Below are 25513 nucleotides of genomic sequence, written 5' to 3' on the forward strand. Positions count from 1 at the left end.
CCTCCTTCCCTGTGTGGAACTGGTTCCATCGCAGATTGCAGGGCTCAGCTCAGAGGACATTCTATCCATGCAGCTTCATATACAGATTTCCTTCTTAATACAGTCACCCTGCAAGGTCCTGGTTGAGAGCCTTGAGTGCCTACCACAAGTGCAAAAGTTGGACAGCACTGCCTCAGGCAGTATTCAAATATAAGCACTTATGTTCAGGCAGCTACATCTGCCTGAAGGAGTCAAAAGTAAACTTTTAGGTGCCCAATAGGGATATAGCCATTAAATGCAAATTAAATGCCTATGGATCAAATTAATCATGAAGTTATTCTGGAATGAAAAAAAAAGTTATGCCAGGAATGAATTTGGCTCCCATTCTTGCATCGTATAGTCAATGTCAGATATTCATTCACTCTATGCAATACCATCTACCCCACTGGGCTTAGAGTCTTCTCAAATGGTAAGCATATGCCAACGTTTAGATCAGCTTTTGCCCACAAGATTTATGCATGGAAGAGAGAGAGATGACCCAGTCACTCCAGGGGAATGAGATAGCATGGAAGTTAGCTTTAAATAAGGATCTGTTGATATACTTTCAAAAATGCTTAGACTTTTCACTGGTGAAAATGCATTGCTATCGATGTTTTGCTATCTCACAGGCTTCCTTTAGCAGATGGCATAGATTCTCACCTGCTTGAAAGGGAGTTTTATATTTTAAAAATAGGGCCTGGTGGGAAAAAAGGAACTGTGATACAGGCTACTTTTTCAGAATTTTTATCCCAGTTTTGCTAATTGTCTGAGCTCTGTAATTTAATTAACATTCTGCTCAGGCCACAAGCTTGGTTTTGACTGTACAAAAGGCCACAATGCCAGAGCTGTGAGAAGGTTGCTCATTCAGCTACTAACATCCTGTGATTTCACAACCACAGGGTCAAGCAGAAATTGCAGTCTTATTAGAAGACTCTCTCACAATAACTCCCTCCCTCAAGATATTTAAAATTAGACTCAGAAAGTACTGGAAAATGCTGTGGGGAACAGCCCTCCACTGGCCTTTAAACCTAGCTGCCTAGCGGGGCTTTTCCATCTGTACTTGCCATGAATGTAAGCCAGGATATGTGTAGAGGTATCTGTAGGAGGTGTATAGGGGTATACAAACTGTGTCTGATTCTAGGTGCCACATTTCAGGAAAGATGTGGAGCAACTGGAGAAGATCCACAGCAGAACAACAATAATAATTAAAGATCTAGAAAATATGATCTCAGAGGGAAGACTGAAAAAAATGGGTTTCATTTGGAAAAAAAAGAAGGCTGATGGGACATAATAACAGTTTTCAAGTTCCTAAAATGTCATCACAAGGAGAAGAGAGGGAGATAATTCTACTTAACCTCAGATGATAGGACAAGAAGCAATGGGCTTAAATTGCAGCAAGGGAAGTTTAGGCTGGACATTAGGAAAAACTTAACTGTCACGGTGGTTAAACAGTGGAATGAATTGCCTGGGAAGGATGTGGAATATCCTTTGCTAGAGATTTTTAAGAGCAGGTTAGACAAATATGTGTCAGGGATGGTTTAGATCATACCTGGTCCTGCCATAAGTGGAGAGAACTGGATTTGATGACCTCTTGAGGTGTATGATTGCTTATATGCAGAAAAAGGAAGAAATGGGATTCTTAGTCTCTTCTCACTTATACCAGCTAAGTTTACAACAAAGCTGAAAGCAATGTATTTATACTGGTATTATGCTGGTGTCAGAGGAAAATTGGGCCTGAAAGTGTTTTTGTTTCTGCCTTGAGAGTGAACACCTCTTATTTTTAAGAACAGAGAGATGCACCTTCCCATTTCTTTCATCCTTGAAAGAGCTCTCATTGGCTAGTACACATGCCGATATACACATATCTTCCTTTGTCATGTTCATAGTTCGCACCAGAAAAAACACAAAATGCAACCACTGACCTGCTCCCACACTATCCCTCCACAAAACTGTCACCTAATTGCATCTGACCTCTATGGTAAGAACAAAAAATCCCATACATTCCCTGGCAAATAGTTTCTCCCACCGGAGGAACGAAATAGACCTGATCGTTTGGATTTAATTAAGACTTGTTTCATTGCCCTGCAGCCTGTCAGCCAAGCACAGGCCACTGGCAGATGGCTGACTGGGAAATGAACTGGAACAGAACACTGCAACAGGAGAAGTCAATTACTGTGGCCATATCCCTAAAACTTTTGGACTTTGGCAATGCACTTGTCTACTCATACTGCCAACAACAATAACGCTATCCAAAACCACAACACATTGAATCCCTCTGCCAATGAATGCCAAATAAACTACATATTGCTATCTGCAGCAATGACCCTCATCTTAATAAATTTTCATATTTATAAATGCAGGGACACTAGTGAGTGCTAACCATTTCTAACAAAGGTTTACATGAACAACAAGAAGTCCTGTGGCACCTTAGAGACTAACAGATCTGACTTGTTTTTTCCTCTTTCGATACATACTACTGATAATGGGCCATTCCCACCTTGACTGAATAGACCTTGTCAGCTCTGGCCCTCCCTTTTACTGGGACTCCGGTCTCTAAATACCCCTCTGAACCCCCCCTTCCACTCATGCATCTGATGAAGCGGGTCTTTGCCCACGAAAGCTTATGCTCCAAAATATCTGTTAATCTATAAGGTGCCACAAGACTTCTTGTTGTTCTCGAAGATACAGACTAATGCAGCTACCTCACTGATACAAGGTTTCCATGGAATCCTAGAAATACTGGGAACTAGACTATACCATCTATCACCATCACTCTAACTCTTCAGGATTCCGTACAGGGTCTCACTGACTGTAAACCAAATAAGAATGTATTGTAGAAGATGTCGTCTCCCTTAGGCCTTACTAGGTCTTGGATATGTCCCAAACAGAGAAAGCTTGTGAAAAAAGTCTGTCAGGTTCTTATACGTGACAAGGACTTTATATCTGTGCTTAGTCCTAGTGCTTCTGTCTAAACCAACCCAGAAGCTGATGTATTCCAAAAAGTCATCAATTGTTTATACCTCAAAGCTGAGGGTTTGTGCCAGTTTTGTGTTCCAGCACGCATGAACAATGTGCTGTGAGAGCAATGCTCATGTGCATTCATGGCATAAAATACCTCTGGGGCAGGTGTGATGTGATGGACAAACCCCACACTGGAGACGGAAGGGAGCAGGAACAAGACTAGGCTTGGGAAGTCACACTGCCCCATGGCCCTACTGGGCATGCTCCAAATGGAGGAGGGATAGGGAAGGGAGTCTCTTCAGCAAAGCAGGGGACGGGGACTGAGACAGACTTGTGCTTGCTGCTGCAGAAGGACAATGTCAGGAGGGCTTTCACAGGGAAGGAGTGCTGCACAGAGCCAAGAATCCCTACCCAGCTGAGGAGGCCCAGGAGAAGCATTAGCCAGACTGCCAGCAATGGACTCTTGCCCTATGATGCTCAAGAGAGCTCTTGGGTTGGAACAGAGTGGAGTGGAAGGGACTGGGTTCTCCTACCATACAACTAAGTGGGGAGGCCCGTCCAACTGACAATAGGACATATAAAAGGAGATAGGAATTCTGATTAAAAGTGACACAAGACACAGGTCAATAGGTTAAAAAACAAACCTTTGTTTAATGTGTACAGTACTCAGGAGAGGGAAAGAATACACATCCTATGGCAATACAAAGAATACATCAGAACAAGCTCATCCATAGTAATTACTTCAGGCTACTCTTTCCAACCTACATATTCTCTCAGCCCTATGCTCCTTTGTGACATACACACCGACCCATTGATCCAGTGACTGCAAACCGCAGACTGAATTCGTCCATTACTGCCTGTCCTGCTTGTGGGTGTCAGAGCCCAGCACGAGGCAGGCAGGCTGAGAGACTGTGCTGGAAGTAAAGCAGCTTTCCTGAACAGCAGAGCCTGTGACAAATTTCTGGGCATTCTCCTAAGTCATGGCTCGTTGGTGGCAAGAGAAGCCTAAAGCAGTAGGGACTGTGAGAGAAGCTACAAAACTTAAAAAAGGCCATTTCCAGAAACAGCTTTTTATTTCATGTTCTTCTCAATCCAGTCCTTGAATGGAATCACTTTGGTGTAGCCGGTGTAGAGTTCTAGGCTGCAGGTTTTATCATAGCCCCAGCTCACTAATCCCATCAGGTGCCATTTTAGCTCAGGAGGTGCTTCTCCTGGCAAAGTTATGGCTGCAATCCCGCCCGTCTCTGCTGGGCAGATGTTAGAAAAGGCAGTGGGGTGCTGCCTGGCACAGAACATGCTGTCAGTGATGATGACCTGGATCCCCTTATTCTCATACTGCTGTTCGCACAACAAGGAGTCTACCATCTGAACAGCTCCCATGCGGATTGTGTCATTTTTGTAGCTGGGATCCTTAATGTCAGCCAGTATCTTCCAGCCAGTAATCACTATTTTTAACTCCTCTGTGGATGGGTCCAAATCATGAGCAGATGCCAGGCAAATGGGTTGAACGTGGCTGCTGATTTTGGCTTTGTCCAGAAGTTTTACGATGGCCATGTCAGAATCAAGCAATATGGGATCATAGTTTGGATGCACTATGATGGCAGAAATCTAGGAAAGAACCAGAAAAGGGAAATTTACAGGGTTAATAATGATGGACAATGGCACAGTGGAAAATCACTGATAATTTTTCAATGAGATTTTCAAATTTTATGTCAGATGATTTTGCAGCCCTCAAAGGTTCCCACTTCATGCAACTCAGTCAAATGCTCTTTTAAATCAAAAACACGCAAAATACTCAAGTGCAGTGTTTCAAAGGCAATTCTTGCCTGGGATTAAATCAAATTTTACTGACGGCAAAAAGAAAGAAATCATTAAAAGCAATTAATTTTTCAGCAAAATGGGCCCATTTTAGAGTTGCAATGAAATTGGAGGAGGAAAAGAGGAACTATATTTGAAGTAGCTTCACTTTTTATTGCAAAAATTTTGGCCAGTCCTTTAGTGAACAATGACTGGCCGCATGTCAGTTTCAGTCTGTAGAAATGTAAGTGTTCTATAGCTGAACTAAATTATATAATTGATTTTCTTCCAATAAATCACTCTGAAAGAAAGAGTTAGTGCATTATACAATACATAACTCCAGAGCCTAATCCTTTATTCCTTACTGAGCCAATAAGATGCTGCCATAAGAAAAGTCCAGGCAGCAAAAGCAGAATAGGAAAAGACATTCATATCAAGTGTAGTAAAATACTTTGGAAAGGCAGAGCAGGATAGAGTTAGGTACCAAAATGAAGCGGAAAGTTGAATATAAAATAAGAAACAAAATAATTATATTTTATTGGAAAGAACTTATTAATGAACTCAAAACTCAAAGGCTACAGTTACACTACAGGGATCTGTCTACAGAAGTTACTGTCGGAAGAGATGGTCCGACACAACTTATGTTGACAGATCATGTCTACACATAAAAGCAGATCAATCTTTTGATCTGCTCTGTCAACAAAAGGGCCCCAGGAGCAACTACACAGCTTTTTGTCAACAGTTTCTGTTGACAAAACACATTTTGTGTGTGCATGTTCCAAGTTTTGTCTACAAAGCTCACTAGCGCAACTGTAGCCATAAAGAAAAACACAATCAGAACCGCTGAATTTCTCCTTGTTATGATATGAAACCATTACATTGCCCAGTTTAGCTTGGAAAATCAATTAACTCAAAAATTACTTTGATAAGAACTGGTCCTGAACTGTTATCTCTAGATCTGGAGTTTTCCAGATCTCAGGCTGCCATATACAATGAGTTGAGTGTCACAGACTAGGCCCAATGGAAATGTGTCTCCCTCCCCACTCCCTCCCCAAAAAAACATCATCCCACTTTGCCACTGCCCCCCACTTTTTTTTTTTTTAATCTCAGACAAAAGGCCAATAGTTTAATGGGCTTGACAGACAACTATTCTATTCATCCCTATTTGTGAGGCATGAAAGAAGTTAGTGGGATGATGTGTGGGAAAGCTTGCAGTGCTGCTACTGCTGACCTATCGTCCCATAATAATTCTGTCAATGTACATGGGACTTCAGGCTCCAGTAATGTCATAATAAAAGTACATAAAGTATATAACAATGAGCTTTGTTCTCTTTGTGTACAATGGACCACAGGGGTGGCCCATGTCTGTATTTCTGTCAGCACTTCTCCACGTCCATCTGAGTGCCTTCCTCACCCGTAAGTTCTGGATCGTCTTCTCATTTCGGTCATCGTCCCTGTAGAATTTCCCCAAGACCACTTTGAGTTCCACGGTCTTGAGGACAGTGATCTTTCCCAAGTCAGTGACACAGTGAGCTGCCACCACCACAGTGCGCTCGTTCACCAGGGCCCCACTACAGATCAGGATCCACGCCCCCTTCCGGAGGCTGATCTCCTTTACCCCATTGGCTTTCCGATAGATGGCTGCTTGCCAGGGCCACCTGACCGACGAAGTCTTTTGAAGAGTGATGTTTTCTGTTTTTCCACAGACTGTAAAAATAGGAACCCAGGATGAATTAATTCTTTTTCCTTAAAAATCTGGACATCTCCACTTCTGATTCCCAACTAAGGTGACCCTTAGGGTACTAAATTTTATTGGTTAGCATCAGGGGAAAATTTACTAATTAACCCCTGGATCAGCCTTGCAATATTCTGGTCACCCACAAACTCCTGGAGAACTTTTATTTTAGGTGTTTTCATTCTCACTGGCACTCCTAGTAAAAGGTGGGAAGGTGAGTTCTGCATCTGAACTAATAATTTTCCACAACGATTTTGTAAGTCTGCCCTATAACTCTATAACTACATAAAAATATGAGAGAATCAGGATTACATCACAGCTACATGAAAATTACAAACTAAAACCCTGTCTGGAGCAACCACACAAGAATTGAGCAGACATGGATCATCTTGTAGACATGGACTTTATGCAACTACAGACTGAAAAAATATTTCTAGATTCTTGAGATGAGACAAAACTCCAATCCAAAACCCTCTGAATTTTTGTTTAGATCTGAACTTAAGAATTGTCCCCATGTCAGTAATCCCTGAATCCCCAGCTCTGTAGAGCTCCTAACCCTGAACTAATTCATACACTCAGTTCTGAACTTTGTAAAATAGAACCACCCTCAGCAGGATGAAGTAAAGGTTGCAGCCTCTTAAAAGTGCACTGATTCCACCTTATTGCTTTTGGTTTTGTGTGTTTGTAAATTATCTGCTACAGTTCAGAGACAAATGAAAAATTGCCTTTACTCTAAATGGGGTAGGAAAATGTGAATCTTAGGAACATGTTTCCAGATCATAGGCAAACTTGGTTATGTCTATTGTTCAGACAGAGGGTTAGACAGCCTGTTGGCAATGTACGAAACAGAGAGCTTGACTCCTCACTTGGTGTCATCACCAGAAGTTCTGCAGATGAGTGGAAAGTGTCATCTATATTCCCAGTGTCATTGCTCCTTCTCACCCCGCTGGGAGCACAAGCAGCCTACATTGTTAGAAATCTGGATGAATACATGCCCCTCCCCCCCCCCAGGAGATGTCTATTTCTTTTCTTCTTAACAACTCACTTGGAACGCATGAGGGAGCCCGCCCACTCCATTTTCCTGTCTTCAGACAGGTTCTCCTGCTGCTTCCCAGGCGGCGGTAGAAGGGAGAAATGCAGTCATACTGAAGCTGAGTGTGCAAATGCTGGTACCCTGGAGGCAGGTCTCCAAAGGGTAGTGTTGGCTTCTTGGTTGGGTATACTTGGAGCTTCTGTTTGCTGAATGCAGAAGAGTAGAGCTGATGCAAAGGTGTCTCCCTGTTTTACCACAGAAGAAATATAGGGAAATAGCACAATGAGAAAAAAAAAGACCATGATCATTGCTTTCCCACTAGCTGTGTAAGCATCATTTTAAAACATATGAGTTTTGCTTATTTGCTAGAAGCATAAGCCAAAAACTCTCCAACGCAGTTTAGCAGCATTTCTATTTGTATCTCAGCCTTTATATAGATGGGGGAGGGAGGACCAGTTTACTTTTTCTGGACCATCTCCAGAATATATTAGGAATGTGCATGGATAAAAGTTTATGTTACTGTATCACCATTTGCAAAAGACATGATGCTGCATTTTTAAAGGGAAAAAGTATACTAGAACCAGGTGTCACTGTAATTAATTTTCACTAGAGAGGACTTTAGACTCAACCTGTTTCTCTAGTGAGCACTATAATGGGCAGCACTGGGAAAAGATTCAGACTGAACCATGTTGATAAAGTGGCTTGATTCAGTGATTAACAGAGACAATTACCATACCGCAGAGAATACATAATTGTACCAATAAATACATTTTAGTTTAGGAATTGTACTGATCTGAGAAAATATGGGACCTATTTTTAAAGTTTAAATGTGCTTTAAAAATTGAATTAGCCATTCTAAATTGAATGCATACCATGAACTTTACAAAGATAATATTTTAAATCCTTTATTCATGAGGACTCCATAATCTTTATGAGAAAGCACTCGTAAATACAGGAAGATCCAATTGTTTGTAGAGAAACTTACTGATACCTGCAAAAATGGACAGGAAATGAGTTTCCTGTGACATTCTTGATACTTGTTGCAGCCAGTTGAGCTGGAAATGCTTGAGGAATAGATTTTTCTCATGGTATTTTAGTGTACATCCCTTTATGATTCCGGCGCAATAGGTTGTCTTATGTATGTGGAAACCATGCGATTACTTGTGACATTTCTCAAACCCAAGACACCAAGGCTGACTGCAGTGGCAGAAAAGTCTGAATAGGAAGGATTGCCCAATTGATAGGACACTAAGTTAGGACTTTTGATGCCTGTTTTCAGTTCCTTTTTCAGCTGTCAACTTTCTGTGTAACTGCGGGTAAAACACTTTTTTATCTTCTCTCTGCCTCAGTTCCCCATCGGATCAAATTGGAGAGAATACTTCCTGATTGGGGAGGAGGGGACAAATCCAGTTAATGAGCATGAGATGCCAAAATAGTATGGTGATAAGGGCTGAATATGTTTCTTGGTGGCTCATGTGCTAAATAATGTGACTCTTTTAGAGGTGGGAGAGGAGTCTAAAGATATTTCTGACATTTTCAGTGCTTCTAAAAATATACAAGAGCAGCACTGCACAGGAGCACAAAAACTACAAAAATAGTAATGATTATAAACATAATTAATCTGAACATGGCAAAATCCCCTAGACAGAATTGGGTTAGGCTCTGATTTTTTTTTTCGTTCTGACCAAGCTTTTCCATCTCTGTCATAGCCCAGCTTCCTAACACATCACATTGCATCTCTTCCAGTGATGAGGCCTGCTGCAATGGAACACACTATTATGCCTTCTCCCAACCCCCCCACTTTCTTCAGTGAGACCCCACAGCCCCAAGTTGCAAAACACCATCACTAGTCCTGAAGAGTCTGGTGAACCCCTGCTGCCCGTTACAGATCACAACCCTAATTCTGGCTGCAACCCATTAGGGGGAATAAACAAGAAATGCTCTTAAGACAGAGGCATTACAGTCTCACCTTGATTGAACCTGCATTGGAAGCACTTTCTGTCTCACCAGGTCAGAGATCTTTGGCTCTCTGCAGGCTAGAAAAAATAGAATGTTGCACAATCCTTTTCCATGTTCAGAGCTCAAATGTTATGGGTCAGATACCTGTCCACCTTTCCTGACACTAGCAACTATGGACTGGGTTAAAAAAAAAAAAAGATGGTAAGAAGATACAGTTACATGCATTAAAATACATGTGTTGGCATCCCAGTTGCCGCGTTAGAGAGAAATCCAATGATTATATTATTGTATGTTTCTTTGTCACTGATGTTAACAAGGCAATGATTTGTAAATCTGTTAAAGCTACCTAAGTAAATGGTTTATGGTAGATAGATAGATACATAGATATGGTATGTCACATTCTTGGTAGACTTTGAAAAGTCTTTTTGAACAAAGAGAGACAGAGAGAGAACACAACTCCTTTCAATGTATACTGGGAATATAATATACCATAAAAGACTAGTTGTGGGATATCAATTTTTTTCTGCCCCTACAAATACTTTTTCTCTTTAGATCTATCTGTCTAATCTGCCATTCACCCATGCTTATAACATCTCAGTTTCTTCTATTTTAGGCAGGTACAATAGTTTTAGCCACACACAGAGAGATGACCACCAGTGCTTATACAGAGCAATAATTTAAACACCACAGCTGATCCTCTGCAATTTGAGTAAACTTTTGTTAAAATTGAATTATACACATAAATACTTAGTAATCATCTGCCTAGGCATACAGTGATTCAGACTGGGCACATGCCATGGAAGCACTAGGATGTTTCAGACACCTGCCACCCTCTTAGTTTATACACCCTTCTGAGAGGGCCTAATTCTAATGAGCATAACAAGTTCACTCAAATTAGCCTAAAATAACAGAAGGAGGAATATCAGGACTTGTATAATACAATTATTTGGAGGGAAGGGAAGGATAGGTGATGGGGCCTTAGTAATTCAGCTGATTGTGCCAAAAACACTTTCCATCCAGTGAAGTGGATAGACTGAAGGATTCCCGGTGGATGTGGTTCATCTGAATCTTTGTGAAAGCATACACTGTGGCATTCCATTATACTTAGTTGCATTTGTGATTAATAACATATGTTAAATCTTGGATAATTATTAAAGTTAACATCAGTCAAAAGAGTGAGAGGGAAAAGGTACTTTCTATCAATAGAACGCTTAGCACAATGTGTATAGAGGGTATTTAAGACAGGAACTGCTTTGGGGAGCTGCAGCCTGCTAAAGAGAGACCCTACAGGGAGGGAACTTGATCTGTGTCTGTTAAAGTACTGCAAAAGCCAGCTCCAGTGTAAGAGGGGCTGGTCAGGTTGTTGCCTTGCCTGGACTGATACACAGAACCCTCGCCAATCTTTCTGCAATCCAGTGGAACAACAGCTGTGTGCCAATGAAAGCAAGCAACTGGAACTTTGATGGCAATGTACATGCCTGTTACATGTTTCATTTATTTCTGTGTATATTATAAATTGATTTTATTCATGTTTAGTCTGTAGCTGTTTCTTTAAGTAAAGGTGTTTGCTAATTCTAATTTGGTCTGTTAGAAACATACTATTTATAATTGCTGTTTGGGAGTTAAACCCAGATTATAACCGGAATAAATGTTCCTGGCCAGGGGTCTGCAACCTGCAGCTCTGGAACTGCATGCGGCTCTTTAAAGATTTTCTTTATGGCTCCTGATGCTATAAAAATTTAAAAAAACCAAAAACAACAAACAAAAATAAAACCCTCTCCTGATTGTTTTCAATATTTTGGTGAATGTCTAAAAGCTGAAAAATAAATAACTCACATCTAAATAGCAAATGATATGTGATCTCGAAATGTTGGATAACTTCCCCTTTAATATGTGCAGTGCATTGTGGGGAAGTGTGTGCTGTTCTTAAAATAGGGGTTACAAAAAGTATGGTTATTTATTAAGGACTGTCTCATATTCCGATGCATTGTGGCTCTTGAATTATTGATTTTTTTACTGACTTGGGAAAAAAAAATCTCGTCTTGCTCTTTGGGTGCTGACCCCTGTTCTGTAGAGAGGGGCCAGCCAGGTGGAGGCACCACCATTTTACAGACCTTTTAGAAATCAGGGGTGGAAAGGAGATTCCCAGCTATCCAACATCACCACTGGGACACTCAGGATCTCCTTTAATATTAAACCCCTCAATCGCACAGGCACACAAATGAGTGTTGCCTGCGCCCGAGTAGCCCGGGGGGAAAGAAAAGGCGTTACACTTAGTTCCCAACACAACCTCCTTTTTCTTTTCAGGGTTCCCATAACACATCTATTAATTAGACCCTGAATCAGCACTTTAAACACGTGCCTAAGTGCTTTACAGAATACAGATGGATTGCTGAACCAAGTCTTGAAAGGCTGCAAACTAATCTTGCAACCCCTCACTGTAGTAAGGTGTCCTTTTGACTAAGCCTGATTGCAAACTGGACCTTATATAGTATAGTCCTTCCTTTCATTTTCGTTTCCTCAGTGATCTTTGATTCACTGCCCCTATCCCTAGCTGTTCCCAATATGAGGGGAGGGAAAACAAAGGCACAGGAAAATGAGATAAATTCCTATCCTATTTTAAAGGAACAAACTTCCTTTAGAATCACTAGCATCTTCTCTGGCTGAGTTCAGCTGCCAGAGACAGTGGGAAGACAATCAACTTCAGTATCAAGTGCTGACCTGTGCCATTTCACAACCTTTTACTGAAAGTGTTTAGAAAACAGATAGTTTAACCAGAAGACAACATACAAAACATACATCAGGTAAAGCATATCAGCGTCTAAGAGCTGAAACAAAGAGACTGAAAAGTACCTTTTATGCAGATTGGTTGTTTCCCTGACCATTCTCCATTGTCTTGGCAGGTCCTCTGTTCATTACCACTTAGAACATATGAATTGTTACAAAAGAATGCAATGACTGTGCCAATTTTTGCATAGCGTCCATTCATTAGCCCGGTGTCTTCCACCACTCTTCTGTAGCCGTTGAATGGGCCACCAGGATCTGAGCAGTTTTTTTCTTGTAGAACTAAGAATGGGGGAGAAAAGGAAACATATTTCACGAATAATTCATTTTGAGCCCCTGATCATTTAACCTTTCATGCAGTATTCCCTGTAAGCTGAGCACTTGGGCAGCCGCCCAGGAGAGATTCAGGTGCCACCCAGCTGATTAGCAGAGTGCCCATAGGCACCCAGAGCTGGCAGTATGTGCTTCTGTTGGTGGTGCACATGCACAGTGTGTTGGTGCATCTAACAAAATTTATTCCACCCATGGATGGAAAACAATCGAGGGAACAGTGGCCAGGACAAATCAGAGAGAAATATAAAGGAACAATATTTATGTGGAAGTCTTACCCTAGAAATAATAATCATACTGCTGACAGCACCGTAAGGTTTTTCAAAGCTGAAAGGCTTTAATCTGAAAACAGTTTTTAAAAACCTAATTTAAGCCTCAGTCCTATAAAACGTTTGGCATCAGCTTAACTGCACACACAGTGAGTTCTTCCATTGACTTCTACAGGACCGCTTACAAATGCATAATATGAAACATACATATAAAACTGCAGGATTGGGATCTTTTTAGGGTGACCACATTGCCCTATGGCAAATACGGGACGCTTGCATCTGAAGATGATCTCCCATGTCAGGCTCAGCTGCCCCAGGGTGAGGCACTGGGGATGGAGGCACCACAGCCTCCTGATGAGAAGGAGCAGAGAATGGAGGCTCGGCAACATCTTGACAGGGGGTTGGGGTGCTCATAATAGGGGCTTCACAGCCTCCCAGCATGGGGGGCCAGGGAACAGGGCAGCTGCCTCACGGAGGAGCTTCCCCCCCAGCAGCAGCTGCATCACCAAGGCATGGGGAGCCAGGGAACGAGGCAGCTATCCCACTGAGGGGACCTCTAGCATCAAGAGCTGCCTCCCGTAGGCATGGGGCACCAGGGAATGAGGCAGCTGTCCCTTGGCAGATCTTTGCTGGCATGGGGTGCCAGGGAATGGGGCAGCTTCCCCACTGAGAATCTCCCCTGCAGCAGGAGCTGCTGTCTGGGGCACAGGACACCAGGTCACAGGGCAGCGTCCCCACAGAGAAGCTCCCTGGCAATGGGGATGCTGCCCCGAGGCACAGGGTGCCAGGAAACTGGGCAGCTGCCCTGCAGTGGGACTCCCTAGCAGCAGAGCCTGGGTGCCAGAGAACAGAGCCACACAAAATATGGGGCAATTTGCCAATTTTCTGAAAAAAATCAGGCTGCCTGTGGGACAGCTTAAACAAGGGACTGTCCTGGGAAAAACCGGACACTTCAATCTTTTGCACCATTTTTACCTATTTTCTTTACTTTCTGAACTTCACTAAGTTTGGGTAATGTAACCAGATTACTTCCCTGTTTTCATTTGCTAGCATACAGATCTTAACAATACAGGGGAATACTGAAACATATAGAAAATTAATTTTTACTGAAATAAAGAACAAACATGAAAATGTTCACATTCACATTAGGCTCTGTCTGTAAAAAGTTCTTTCTCAATCTTCTCCCCATTTTCCTTTTTCCTTTATTTGTTTTGTTTTCCAGCTACCCTTTACTGCTTTTCTGTGGCTCAAAATGAGTTGAAAATGTTACTTAAAGTGATATTTTCTCTACTCTTTATTGAGTTTTCTGATGTTTGTGTTACCCATTTACAAGCTCCAAAATAAAAAGGAATATTTCCCATTCATGGGGGCTGGACCTCTCAAGATCCCTTCCAGCCCTATGATTCGGCAATTGTCTTTTGCCTCTGGCAATCATTGATTTCCCCCACCCACTCCACGTTTTTGTTAGGCCAAAATTAACTTTTTTTTTTTGATCATGGGGTCAGTGCAATTTCCATCTGTTTTCCTGTGAGTCTTCGCTTTGCCAAATAGTTCCTGACTCAAGAAAACACTTAACTATACGTAACCAAGCTTGTGTACATGCTTAACTGCATTCCTGTTCTGCTCATTGCTCAAGCATGTTCTTTCTCCATTGACTTAAATGGGATTTATGCTTGTGATTAAAGTTAAGCATATGCCTAAGTGCTGTGCTGAATGCAGCTGGACTTAAGCATCTGCTTAGAGCTAGGCACATGCATATTCAGCCTGTGATTTCCTGAATCAGGTCCATATTGAAAAGGCAGGAGGAGGAGGCACTGAGCTTTCTCATGCCTGGGAGAGGGAGAGGGAGGAAGCTCTATGTCTGCTTTTAGTTCAGTTCCATTTTTCTCCCCCTTGTTTTACTCCCATTCATGTATCACAGATTAACCTCATTGCCGTCACGTGAGCTTGGAGCTTGTGTATTGCTGATGGTCATGTCTCACAACACCCTTCCTATTCCCATGTGAGATCACAGAAATGGAAATGGGGAATAAAGCTAACTGAAGTGCCCACCTGCAGTTATCCTACAATTATTAGACCTCCCTACAGGTACTGTGGTCCCCATGGCTGCCATCTGGCCTGTCATCTCTACAGAAAAGGAGGATAGGGCTGGAAGAAGCTGTATTACATCAGTCCTTTGTGGAGTAATGTGAGGAAATCACTCTATGGAGCTTTTTTATTTGCACATTATTTTTCATAGTAGTATCCAGCAGAGTTACACCAAGTGGTTAGTATAATCTTATATTTCAGAAGTATATAAATGTCTTTGAATCAAGTCGGCAAACTGCCTACTTCTGAAAGGGTCTTCTTTCCATATCTGATCCTGCATATCACTGTCTTTGTGACAGCATTATCATGTCTATGGTGTCAGATTGTGACAAAAGTACAGGCCTATGACTTAGATGAAGGATTAAACAGAAGGAAGAAGCCAGGTGGGAAGAACACATTTTTCTTTCAACATAAATAGTGTCAATAATAGACAAAGCTAGGGGCAGACCAAGTTATAGATTAAAAAGATGCAACCAATGTAATTGTATTATAAGGGATACTGAAGTTACTCATTCATAGACCAAACAATTCCAAAGCACTTATTTCAGTTGGAGAACTTCTATCCCTCAAAAAAGAAGTCCTGAATTGTGCTTCATGACCTCCAAGATCTCTCATAAAGGAGCTCCCAAGCATTCTCCAGAATATTTTGCATTATTTGCCTCAGCATCTGTTAGAAAGCCATGCCCCAATCAGTGCAAAGGATTCTGAAAGCTGGGAATAAAAGATGTCCAATGGAGTACAATGGAAAGGGATCTTTCTGGAAAAATAAACCTATATGTGAGGTAGGGGTGGGGTCGAAAGGAAAGACCTCAATCCTGAATGGCTAATGTAAGGTTTCCCCTCATACTCACAAGACGAAATTAACCAAAGGTACTTTTTTCTAGCCTGACTGACCTATTGCTATGTCACTCCGTCCTTCCAATAGTAAGTTGCTTAATCACTTCCACAGAGTACAACAAACCTCTTGAGAAGAAAGATCAGACACACAGCAATGTACAGCACAAGACACATGGTCATTTTTTGTATTTCAGGTTCTAGAAATTGCGCAATCATGGCCAAGCACAGCAGTCTTTGCTGAGACATAGATGACAATGGAAGCTTTGTTTGAATAAGGATTGCAGGCTTGTGTTCCAACATCATAAATTAATAGCCACCACAGTGTCTTAAAAATACAGAGGTGAAAGAACATCGTATTAAGTCATCAATATGCCAAATTCCAAGTGCTATTTGGACATTACAATTTTTAAATCCCAATAGCTTGTTTTAATAACAATACAATTGGTTAGACATGCTAAGAATCAAAACTTAAAGCAACCTTACCACATTCAGGATGATGTGTTGACCAACTCCCATCAAGCTGACAGTAGGCAACACGGCTGCCTTTTAAGTTGTAACCTGCGTTGCACTTGAAGTAAACCTGGGCCCCGTATTTAAAGTCATCTCCTTCCACAATACCATGAGCAGGAGCACCTGGAGTCCTACACATCACCACTGACAGTTCAGATATTTCAAAAAAATCCACTTTATTACAAAAACAGGGCTGTGTTAGGAAGATTCTCTGTGTAGAACATTCAAAAATAAATTAAAAATGGGCACAGGAGTCAAAATTATAAGACCAGCTACATGCAAGTTTCTTCAAAAATTAATTAGGTCCTGATCCTAGAAGCACTTAAGCACATGTTTTTAACTTGCAGCACAAAGGGCACCATTCAGTTCAATGGGATTACTCATCTGCTAAATTATTCGTATGCTCTTGCCTTAATGGATGAAGGATTGGGGACCTCAATCTGCTAAAACTTTTCCCTATTTGAAGCTCCCTCCATCTCAATAAGAGCTTTGAATGAAATACATGTCTGTCAACCAAGAAATATTAAATATTTAGAACCTGGAAATCCCAGTTCTGAAATTCTTGTTTTAGCTTTCATGTATTGTTCACATATCTCTCTCACATATAAAAGCGTGTACAACTGTGTGTCATAGGGCCCAGCAATGGCCATTACAAATGGGCCTCAGCATTTACCAGAAGATAATATTTATCATTACCACATTATTTTCTAGAGTGGAGTATGCTAAAAAAATCCACGGTAAAGTTAACTATTGCAGATAGCAGATTTTCAGGTCCATGGCACCCTTTTTACACTGGTTGGCTGAGTAGATTAATCACACTAGGGGAGAATGTCTCTAAGGGTATAATAAAGAATACAAGCTGTAATATCTTTCTGTTTATCTTAGGCCCTTCACTATATGTCACTGAGAACAGTTACAGCACTGAAGTCAGTGAGGCTCCGCACAAGTGTAGTGATTCTCTGCAGCATTATAGCTTTACCGTTGTCAGTGATGCCTATTATCTTGTAATCTAAGAGCACTTGTGATCCATAGACGATGGAAATCTCAATGCAGATGGGTGCCAGATAGATTTTAGATAATCCTTTCCTCATAGAATTATGATTTTTTCTTTTACAATGTTACTTCATTAAGGCTACATCTACACTAGAAGCATCTGTCTACAGAAGTTACTGTCAGAAGAGATGTTCCAACAAAACTTCTGTCCACAGATCCTGTCTACACATAAAAGTGGATCCATTTTTTGATCTGCTCTGTCGACACCCACTGGAGCATCTACACAGCTTTTTTGTTGACAGTTTCTGTCTACAAAAAGCATTTTGTGTGTAGACGCTCCATGAGTTTAGTCTACAAAACCTCAGTTTCATCTACAAAACTTTCTAGTGTAGATGTAGCCTAAGTGTAAAGAATATTGTTACTGATTAACGGATAGCTAAATCCCACTCCTATTAATGTCAATGACAAAGCCTCTCCTAGGGTCCAATCCTGAAATCCTTACTCATAACACATGTGAAAAGACTGACTGAAATCTATGCAACTACTCACATAAATAAGGAATATTTATGTGAGCAAGGCTTGCAAAGCCAGGTCTGAATGTCACAACATTCACAAGCAACCAGGGGCCATAGAATTCTGACCATTTCGAGAAATATTATACACTTCAAGTGATCATTTATCAAAGTGGCTCAGTTCCACTGTCCAGGAGCTTTGGAAGAGAGAACCACTGGACATTTAGCAACTACAGAAGACCCCCATGCTAAACATTCCCAAATTTGGATGGGGCAGTTTAGAATTTAGATGTGGATACACCCTTATCTGGAACATGCCAGCTGGTAACCCTAAAAATTGAGCAACAAACCTTTTTATAGAAATACCGTCCCTATCTGATAGCTTTAAACATGTGAAGGGAAAGACAGCAGAAGGGGAATGTATTCATATCATTGTTCATGCATTTTTCTAGATGTTTCAAAAATCTCTAAACATTTTTTGCCTGCCCGGGTGTGGTCTTTCTAGTGCCAGTCACTCTTCAAATCATTCTCAGAATGCTAATGTATCTCACCATGCTCCTAATTTCCCTCCCTAAATATAAAGTCTCAACAGACTTGTCAACTGCCATACATTAAAAAACCCAGGGAAGCACTATAAATATCTCTGAAACACACACATTGTGTCTACACTACAAAAATAACTTCGAAGTTGCTTACTTTGAAGTACAACTTTGAAGTAGACACCTTTGAAGTTGAGCATGTACACACACCCTACTTTGAAGTTAAACTTCGAAGTAGGGCACTTCTCCATTGCCGGGAATGGAGTAAGGACTTCGGCGTTAAGCTCCCTACTTTGAAGTTAACTTCAAAGTAAGGGAAAATATGTGTAGACTATCTGCTGGCTACTTCGAAGTTCTGCCCAACTTCAAAGTTAGTTCCTAGTGTAGATGCACCCACAGAGAATCACTCTTTCTGCATCTCTGGTCAGCCTAGCCAATATCCCATATCAGCTCTGCAATATATTTCAACCAGCTTAAGTTGTGCTTCCAATGCTTTGGGAGCCATTCTGACAGAATCTCTATCCAGCCTCTATAACTTTGGGAGAATATCCACAGATTCAGGGTATCTTTATTTCTTGATAGCCTCAGTGATGAAGATCTTTAGTGTCTAGTCCTGTTCATTACATTTGTTTCCACTCTGGTAACTTTTTAGCTTTGCCCATCTCAAGGTTTTCTTTAACAGTCCAGTTCCATTTTCTTGGTACAACACTCAACATCAAAATTATGAGCTAGCTTCCACTCTGTGAATAGGTTAATTTAATAAAGACACTGTGACCTAGAAGAATGAGCACAGAGTTGGAAATCCTAAATTCTAATCCTAGCTTGACAACTGACTTATGGTGAGGTCTTGATAAGTTACTTTGTTTTCTGTATCCCTGGATGAGGATAATAAAACTACCTACTTCACTGAAATGGTGTGAAGATTAGCTACTATCTCTGTGGTGCTCTGATCATATAATGGCTAAGTATTATTAATAGACGTTCCTCTTGTTATCTATACTGTTAACCTGCTGTGTGCCTGTTCCCTTCTGACACGACTTTCTTTCAAATATTTATCTCTATACTGTCCTGTCCTTTGACCTCTGCCACTGTAAGTGCAGACTTATTCCTTTTGTTTTCTCCTTGGATCATTTTGTAAGTTAGTGTTTGTTCTCACTTAAGTAATCAGATTTTGTACTGTGATTATGCCATTGTAGCTGAGTCTTGCATTGTCTTCTATAATATCTGGGCTGGGAGTCATAATAAAGTTACCCTGAGAACCTCCTTTACCCTTTTGAGTTTCTCTGTTATTTTGTTCCTTTCAGCTTCTTTTTTCATCCTTATCCACTTGTTTTCTTTTTGTAACAGCTCCATTGCACCTTTATCCTTTTCACCTCATGGCCACTTTCTGCAATGAAATCTCCACCCAAAAACCTGAGAGAAATCCTTTTATATCATGTTATTCTTTCCTTTTATTATCTGAATGGCTGCCTGCCAGGTGCATGAACCTGACTGATTCTCCTCTCCCTCAGACTGTACAGTGCATTCAGTTGTATTTTAGGATGGTCTTTTTTATTTGAGACATTTTGTTAAAGTCTTTCAACATTCTTAGCATACAACCAACCTCTCTAGTGGTCTGTGCAGCTATTTCTCAGAAGTTAAATAAAAATAATGGATGACTTTCTCAAAGTAGGTGACATTTATACCTAATTCTGTGCCATGATATCCAGCAAAATGTCCAGCCATCTGTGCCTGATTCAGTTTCTAACTCTCCTTAGCTACTGACCTCTGTTGCTGATCTGGTTTTAAGACAAACTCTTACTCTGAAGCAAGATGATCCTGAACCTGCTAGCTGCTGAGGATCAGGTACTCTCTTGAAAGTAAGTGATTCCTACTGACCTGTGATCTTGGCTTCACACCTTTCAGGATTCTGAAGTAATTATGGCTTTTACATGGTGAACAGATGGAAGTAGTGGACAAAAAGAAGGTTTCTGGCCAATAGGAGCTGAGAGGTTGTACTGGTGGTGGGGGCAGCATGCAAGGCCCTACCCCCTTCCCAGTGCATGGTGCAAATAGCTACATAGGGCAGCCAGTCACTTTGAACTGCTTGGAATTGCTCCATGCCTGAGGGTGGGTGTGCCAGATAAAAAGGCTTGGAAGGCTGGATCCAGGCTCTGGGCCACATCTTACCTGCCTCTGAGATAGTGCATGTCTCTTGACTGTCTGCAACATGAACTCACATATTCCAAGTGGTAAATCCTGTCCTCCACCCCAAGGCCAACCACAGGAGAGATCCCCAAAAGACTTCTCTCCTACAGGACTGCAAACAAGTTCTGCAGATGATGATATGGTCTCCAGGTTTCTGTAGCTTCTGCTTTAGTATTGTTGGAGAAATGCCAACTATTTCAGGCGTAGCACCTCAGCAGAGACAAAGGCCCAACAGAGGTAGATTGTTCAGTATTCATTATGTGCAGACCCCTTGGCAACTTCCCAGTGGCCAACTCCACCATGTGTGACCTGTACTCTCACTGTCTGCAGCAGGGAGGGGTGAAGGGCACTTGATTGGCTCCTTAACTCTTTCAGTTTCAGTTTACCCAGGGATAACATGTCTATGAAACTAAAAGAGCTGATTAAATTATAAGAATTATCATTCCTCATATGAAGCCTAAAGGAAATCACAATAGTCAATCTTCAAGCTACCGGTGCTCTACCCAGTGGATTTCCAGTTTTGCTCTCTGTGCTTCATCTCAAGTAATTTTCTTTTCTGAAACAGTTCTGCCAGACAGGAATAAGTAGACAAAACTCTGATGTAATCCCTACTGAAATCAAAATCTTTTCATTCCCTTCCAGCCAATTGGAACTTACCCTGATGTCTTCCATCTCCCTGCTTCTGTGAATGAGAAAGTATCCATATGAAAATATGCTTAATTCTGTGATTTATTCATCTGAAGGCAGTTTGGAGGCTGCTGCTTACAATTAGCCACTTGATCTTTATCAGCATTGTTGTTAGCCCTTAGAAAACTGTGTCTCTGGTTACAACCTTTCTGGTATTTGGATGGCCTATTTAATTACACATTTGGATCTAGTTTTTTCTTAGGATGCTAAGCTAACTGAAATCCTAATGATCCCCACCATTTGCCTTTTCTATGCACACTGAGAATTAATATTTAGAACAAATTCCAAACTATGTCCCTTCGTAAATGTTACAGTCTCCCACTGCAGAGAAGACAGTTATCATGCAGCTGAAAAGGAAAGCCATGGCAGTATGAAAGGTTACAGTCTCACCACTAAAACCAATTATGAAGGAGAATAAATGTTCCAAAGCCATTCCACTTTGAGCCATCATTATGTCAGATATCAAATTAAGAAAGGAACACTTAGATGGATGACCTGCACCAGGTGCTTCAAGAAAATATTTGTATCTATGTCTTCAATGCAGCAAACATGATGATCAAATAAAAAAACCTACTATTTTAGTGCTCTAGATCTGTGTTAGGCCTAGTCTACACTCTACCTACCTGCCATTGATCTAAGAAACAACTTCAGTTATGCAAATAGCATAGCTGAAGTCAGCATATTTACCGTGATGCCTTCCATGCAGTAAGTACGGTGGCTGATGCTCTCCAATCAACTCCGATAATTCTTGTCCTGATGGAGTGCTGGAGTTGAAGGGAAAGCGCTCAAAGATCAATTCATTGTGTCTAAGCAGATGTGATAAATCAACTGGCAGGGGATCTATCAATGCACTGTGTAGTAGAGACAAGCCCCTAGTTTGGGCTAAAGAAAGGCTCTGTAACCCTTGAATGAATGAGAGAAACAAGAGGCATAATTATGATGTTCTTTGCAGTTTGCCTGTTTAAGAAAATTAGACCAGAAATATCAAGTGATGGTATGAGGGTACTGGCAGGAAAAGAACTGAGTGAAATAAAATGCAGAGACCCTGTTGGTGGGTGCTAAACAACTAAGCAAAATACTTCAATTAGCTGAAAAAAAACCCAGTAGCTGAGCAAATGAACAAAACAGGAGGAGCATGGGGGCAGCCAGAAACAGAACAAAAAATTAATATGATTCCCACAACCTTGTAGCTTATGTCGTCATCCACACCTCCAGCAAATGGATGTACAATGCTTCCATTCTGATTGGGTAGCATTTTATGTCCTCTTAGCACAGAGATAAGTATTCCACAAAGTGCAAGGAAGTGAAAAACTCAGATCAGCATGTGTAGTGACATAGGGAGCACATAGGAATTTAATTTCTTAGATGACTGTGTCCCAGAGTAGCAGAGTCAAAGGGAAGAACCCTACCATTGAAGACAGAGCGAAAGAAAGGCAGAGGGAAAAACAGAGCGAAACACTTAGTATTTGTTCATACGAGGCAAGCGTTCGATATGATTGTCAGATCCCCACATGCTTCTGTTTGTGCATTTGTACATGCAAAGCTATGAACTGTAGTAATCAGCAGCCAAACTGGAATTCTCCAGAGAGAGCAAGGAACAAATGGCTGTCGAGTCCTAAATTCTTGGTTACATTCTGGCCCCTTTTCACTCTTCCTGTGGCATAAAAGAGCCATAAGCAACCAGGATACCCAAGATGGGGTACCTGGATAACAGATCTATTGAAATTACCTTATGCCAGGCCTCCTCACAGCTACCTAAAATGGAGTATGACAGCGGTTGGCCCAGGTGTGCTGGAGATGGGTGTGGGTGTGGCTAGAGCGCTCAGTGATTCAATTCCTCTGGGCTGAAGGCATCTGTGAAAATTTGTCATAATGTATTTTTACAACAAGAATATCTTGCAGGCCCAGGCTTGAGAAAGTGCAAAGAGGGTCAAAAACCCATTCCATGGAGCTGTGTGTCCTGTAAAATGTGGAACAGAATCGGACCAGAGATTGAACTGCTATCTCACTAAGGCCTTATCTTCTTTAGGAAAAAGGGTATATGCTTTTAGCTAACACGCGGTACCTAGCACAAGAGAAAATCCTTGTGAAAACAAGAAAGTTGCAGTTTTAACATGCGGGAATAGGTTAAAGTAAACCCTAGGTTCCCTCTACTGTTTTACCATAAGGTACCTTAGTATTGGTATAAATTCTACATCTTTTCCTAAGTAAGAAAACTAGAACTGATACAACTAATAGCACTGGAGTTTTTGCTTTAGACAGGGCTCAGGCATTTTGATCTCCATGTTGCTAAGAGCAAATTGGGTGTCAAATGGGTTTTGAAAAACAATTGGTGACAGGACCAGGAGAAATTATTTAAAAATGATGCTGCTTCCTAAAACATAGTCCATTTCTCAGTAACAATACTTATGCCATTACATTTTCAAAACACTTCAAACATGTGAGCTTATGAATCAGCCTCTTCTCACAGAGAGAAAAACTGTTACATGATTCACCCCAGCCCATACAAGCTGCGTCTACACGTGCACGCTACTTCGAAGTAGCGGCACTAACTTCGAAATAGCGCCCGTCGCGGCTACACGCATCGGGCGCTATTTCGAAGTTAACTTCGACGTTAGGCAGCGAGACGTCGAAGTCGCTAACCTCATGAGGAGATAGGAATAGGGCCCTACTTCGACGTTGAACGTCGAAGTAGGGACCGTGTAGACGATCCGCGTCCCGCAACGTCGAAATTGCTGGGTCCTCCATGGCGGCCATCAGCTGTGGGGTTGAGAGATGCTCTCTCTCCAGCCCCTGCGGGGCTCTATGGTCACCGTGGGCAGCAGCCCTTAGCCCAGGGCTTCTGGCTGCTTCTGCGGCAGCTGGGGATCTATGCTGCAGGCACAGGGTCTGCAACCAGTTGTCAGCTCTGTGTATCTTGTGTTGTTTAGTGCAACTGTGTCTGGGAGGGGCCCTTTAAGGGAGCGGCTTGCTGTTGAGTCCGCCCTGTGACCCTATCTGCAGCTGTGCCTGGCATCCCTATTTCGATGTGTGCTACTTTGACATGTAGACGTTCCCTCGCTGCGCCTATTTCGATGTTGGGCTGAGCAACGTCGAAGTTGAACATCGACGTTGCCGGCCCTGGAGGACGTGTAGACGTTATTCATCGAAATAGACTATTTCGATGTTGGCTGCACGTGTAGACGTAGCCACAGTGAGTCATTGGCAGACCTGGGAATCATACTGTAGATCTGTTCTCTGCACCATATTGTCTCTCCAACCTCAAAACCAAATTTCTCTCCTTTCATCCATTACTCCAGATTGAACCAGTCTCATTCTGTACCTTTGGGACCTGACCAGTGCCGGACAAAAGAATTTGCCAGGTGACAGGAGGTCAATATTGTCTAGCACATTACCAGCACTTCCACTGCTTCCTGGGCTTTTAGAAGACATTCAGGGGTAAATTACAGCTAAACAACAGGGCTGTTTCTACACAGGTCACTTCTTTCAGAAGTGGCATGCTAATACACAGAGCGAAAGATGCTAATGAGGCATGGATGCAAATTCCCTGTGCCTCATTAGCATAAAGTCATGTGATTTGGAGTCCGGAAGACAGTTCTTCCAGACTCCAAAACGCCGTGTAGAAGCGCGGCCCCAGGGGGGCTTCCGGAAGGAAGTCCTTCTTCCGGAGGCCCCTTCTTCCCAAAAACTTCCAGGAAGAAGGGGCTTCCGAAAGAAGGACTTCCTTCTGGAAGCCTGCCCCCCCGCCCAGGGGCCACGCTTCTACACAGTGTTTTGGAGCCCGGAAGAATGGTCTTCCAGACTCCAAATCACATGACATTATGCTAATGAGGCACGGGGAATTTGCATCTGTGCCTCATTAGCATCTTTCGCTCCATGTATTAGCATGCCACTTCTGAAGGAAGTGGCCTGTGTAGAAACGGCCCAGCACAGAACACTGAAAGCCAGGACTGGTGGCTGGAAATGCACTTGATGGCACCACGGGAAACTTGGCCACACCCGTGATGTAGTCATCCAGCTAACTGAAATCATGCTGGATTATAGAGTTTGCTGGATGAGAGAATTCTGGATTAGAGAGGTTCAACCTCTACCAAGGAAAGAGCAATAAATGCCTAACCAACCTAATATCTTCCTTTGATGGGACTAGTGTATGGGAGGAAGCCATAGACTTGCTATAACTTGAGTTCATAAGACTTTTGACACAGTCTCAGACAACAGTCACATAAGCAAACCAGAGAAATGTGGTCTAGATTAAATTACTCTAAGGTTGGTTT

At 41.9% G+C, this 25513-nt stretch overlaps 1 protein-coding gene across 3 annotated transcripts in view; it reads right to left on the reverse strand.

Annotated features, from left to right (window-relative positions):
* Nucleotides 1-3629: 3629 nt before the first annotated feature.
* Nucleotides 3630-25513, reverse strand: part of PAMR1 (peptidase domain containing associated with muscle regeneration 1) — a 73425-nt gene continuing 51541 nt past the window's right edge. Inside the window, exons 7-12 of one of the 3 annotated variants that reach the window (XM_074998942.1) lie at nucleotides 16295-16444; nucleotides 12357-12569; nucleotides 9514-9580; nucleotides 7557-7789; nucleotides 6191-6483; nucleotides 3630-4587 (exon numbers count right to left, since the gene is read on the reverse strand). In XM_074998942.1, coding sequence (XP_074855043.1) covers nucleotides 4051-4587; nucleotides 6191-6483; nucleotides 7557-7789; nucleotides 9514-9580; nucleotides 12357-12569; nucleotides 16295-16444 — 1493 coding nt within the window. In that variant the 3' untranslated portion in view covers nucleotides 3630-4050. Of the gene's footprint in view, nucleotides 4588-6190; nucleotides 6484-7556; nucleotides 7790-9513; nucleotides 9581-12356; nucleotides 12570-16294; nucleotides 16466-25513 lie in introns of all 3 variants that reach the window. The other 2 variants (XM_074998941.1, XM_074998943.1) reach the window with 2 other exon arrangements.

The sequence above is a fragment of the Carettochelys insculpta genome, chromosome 6 (assembly GCF_033958435.1).
Source record: "Carettochelys insculpta isolate YL-2023 chromosome 6, ASM3395843v1, whole genome shotgun sequence".
Taxonomy (NCBI): domain Eukaryota; kingdom Metazoa; phylum Chordata; order Testudines; family Carettochelyidae; genus Carettochelys; species Carettochelys insculpta.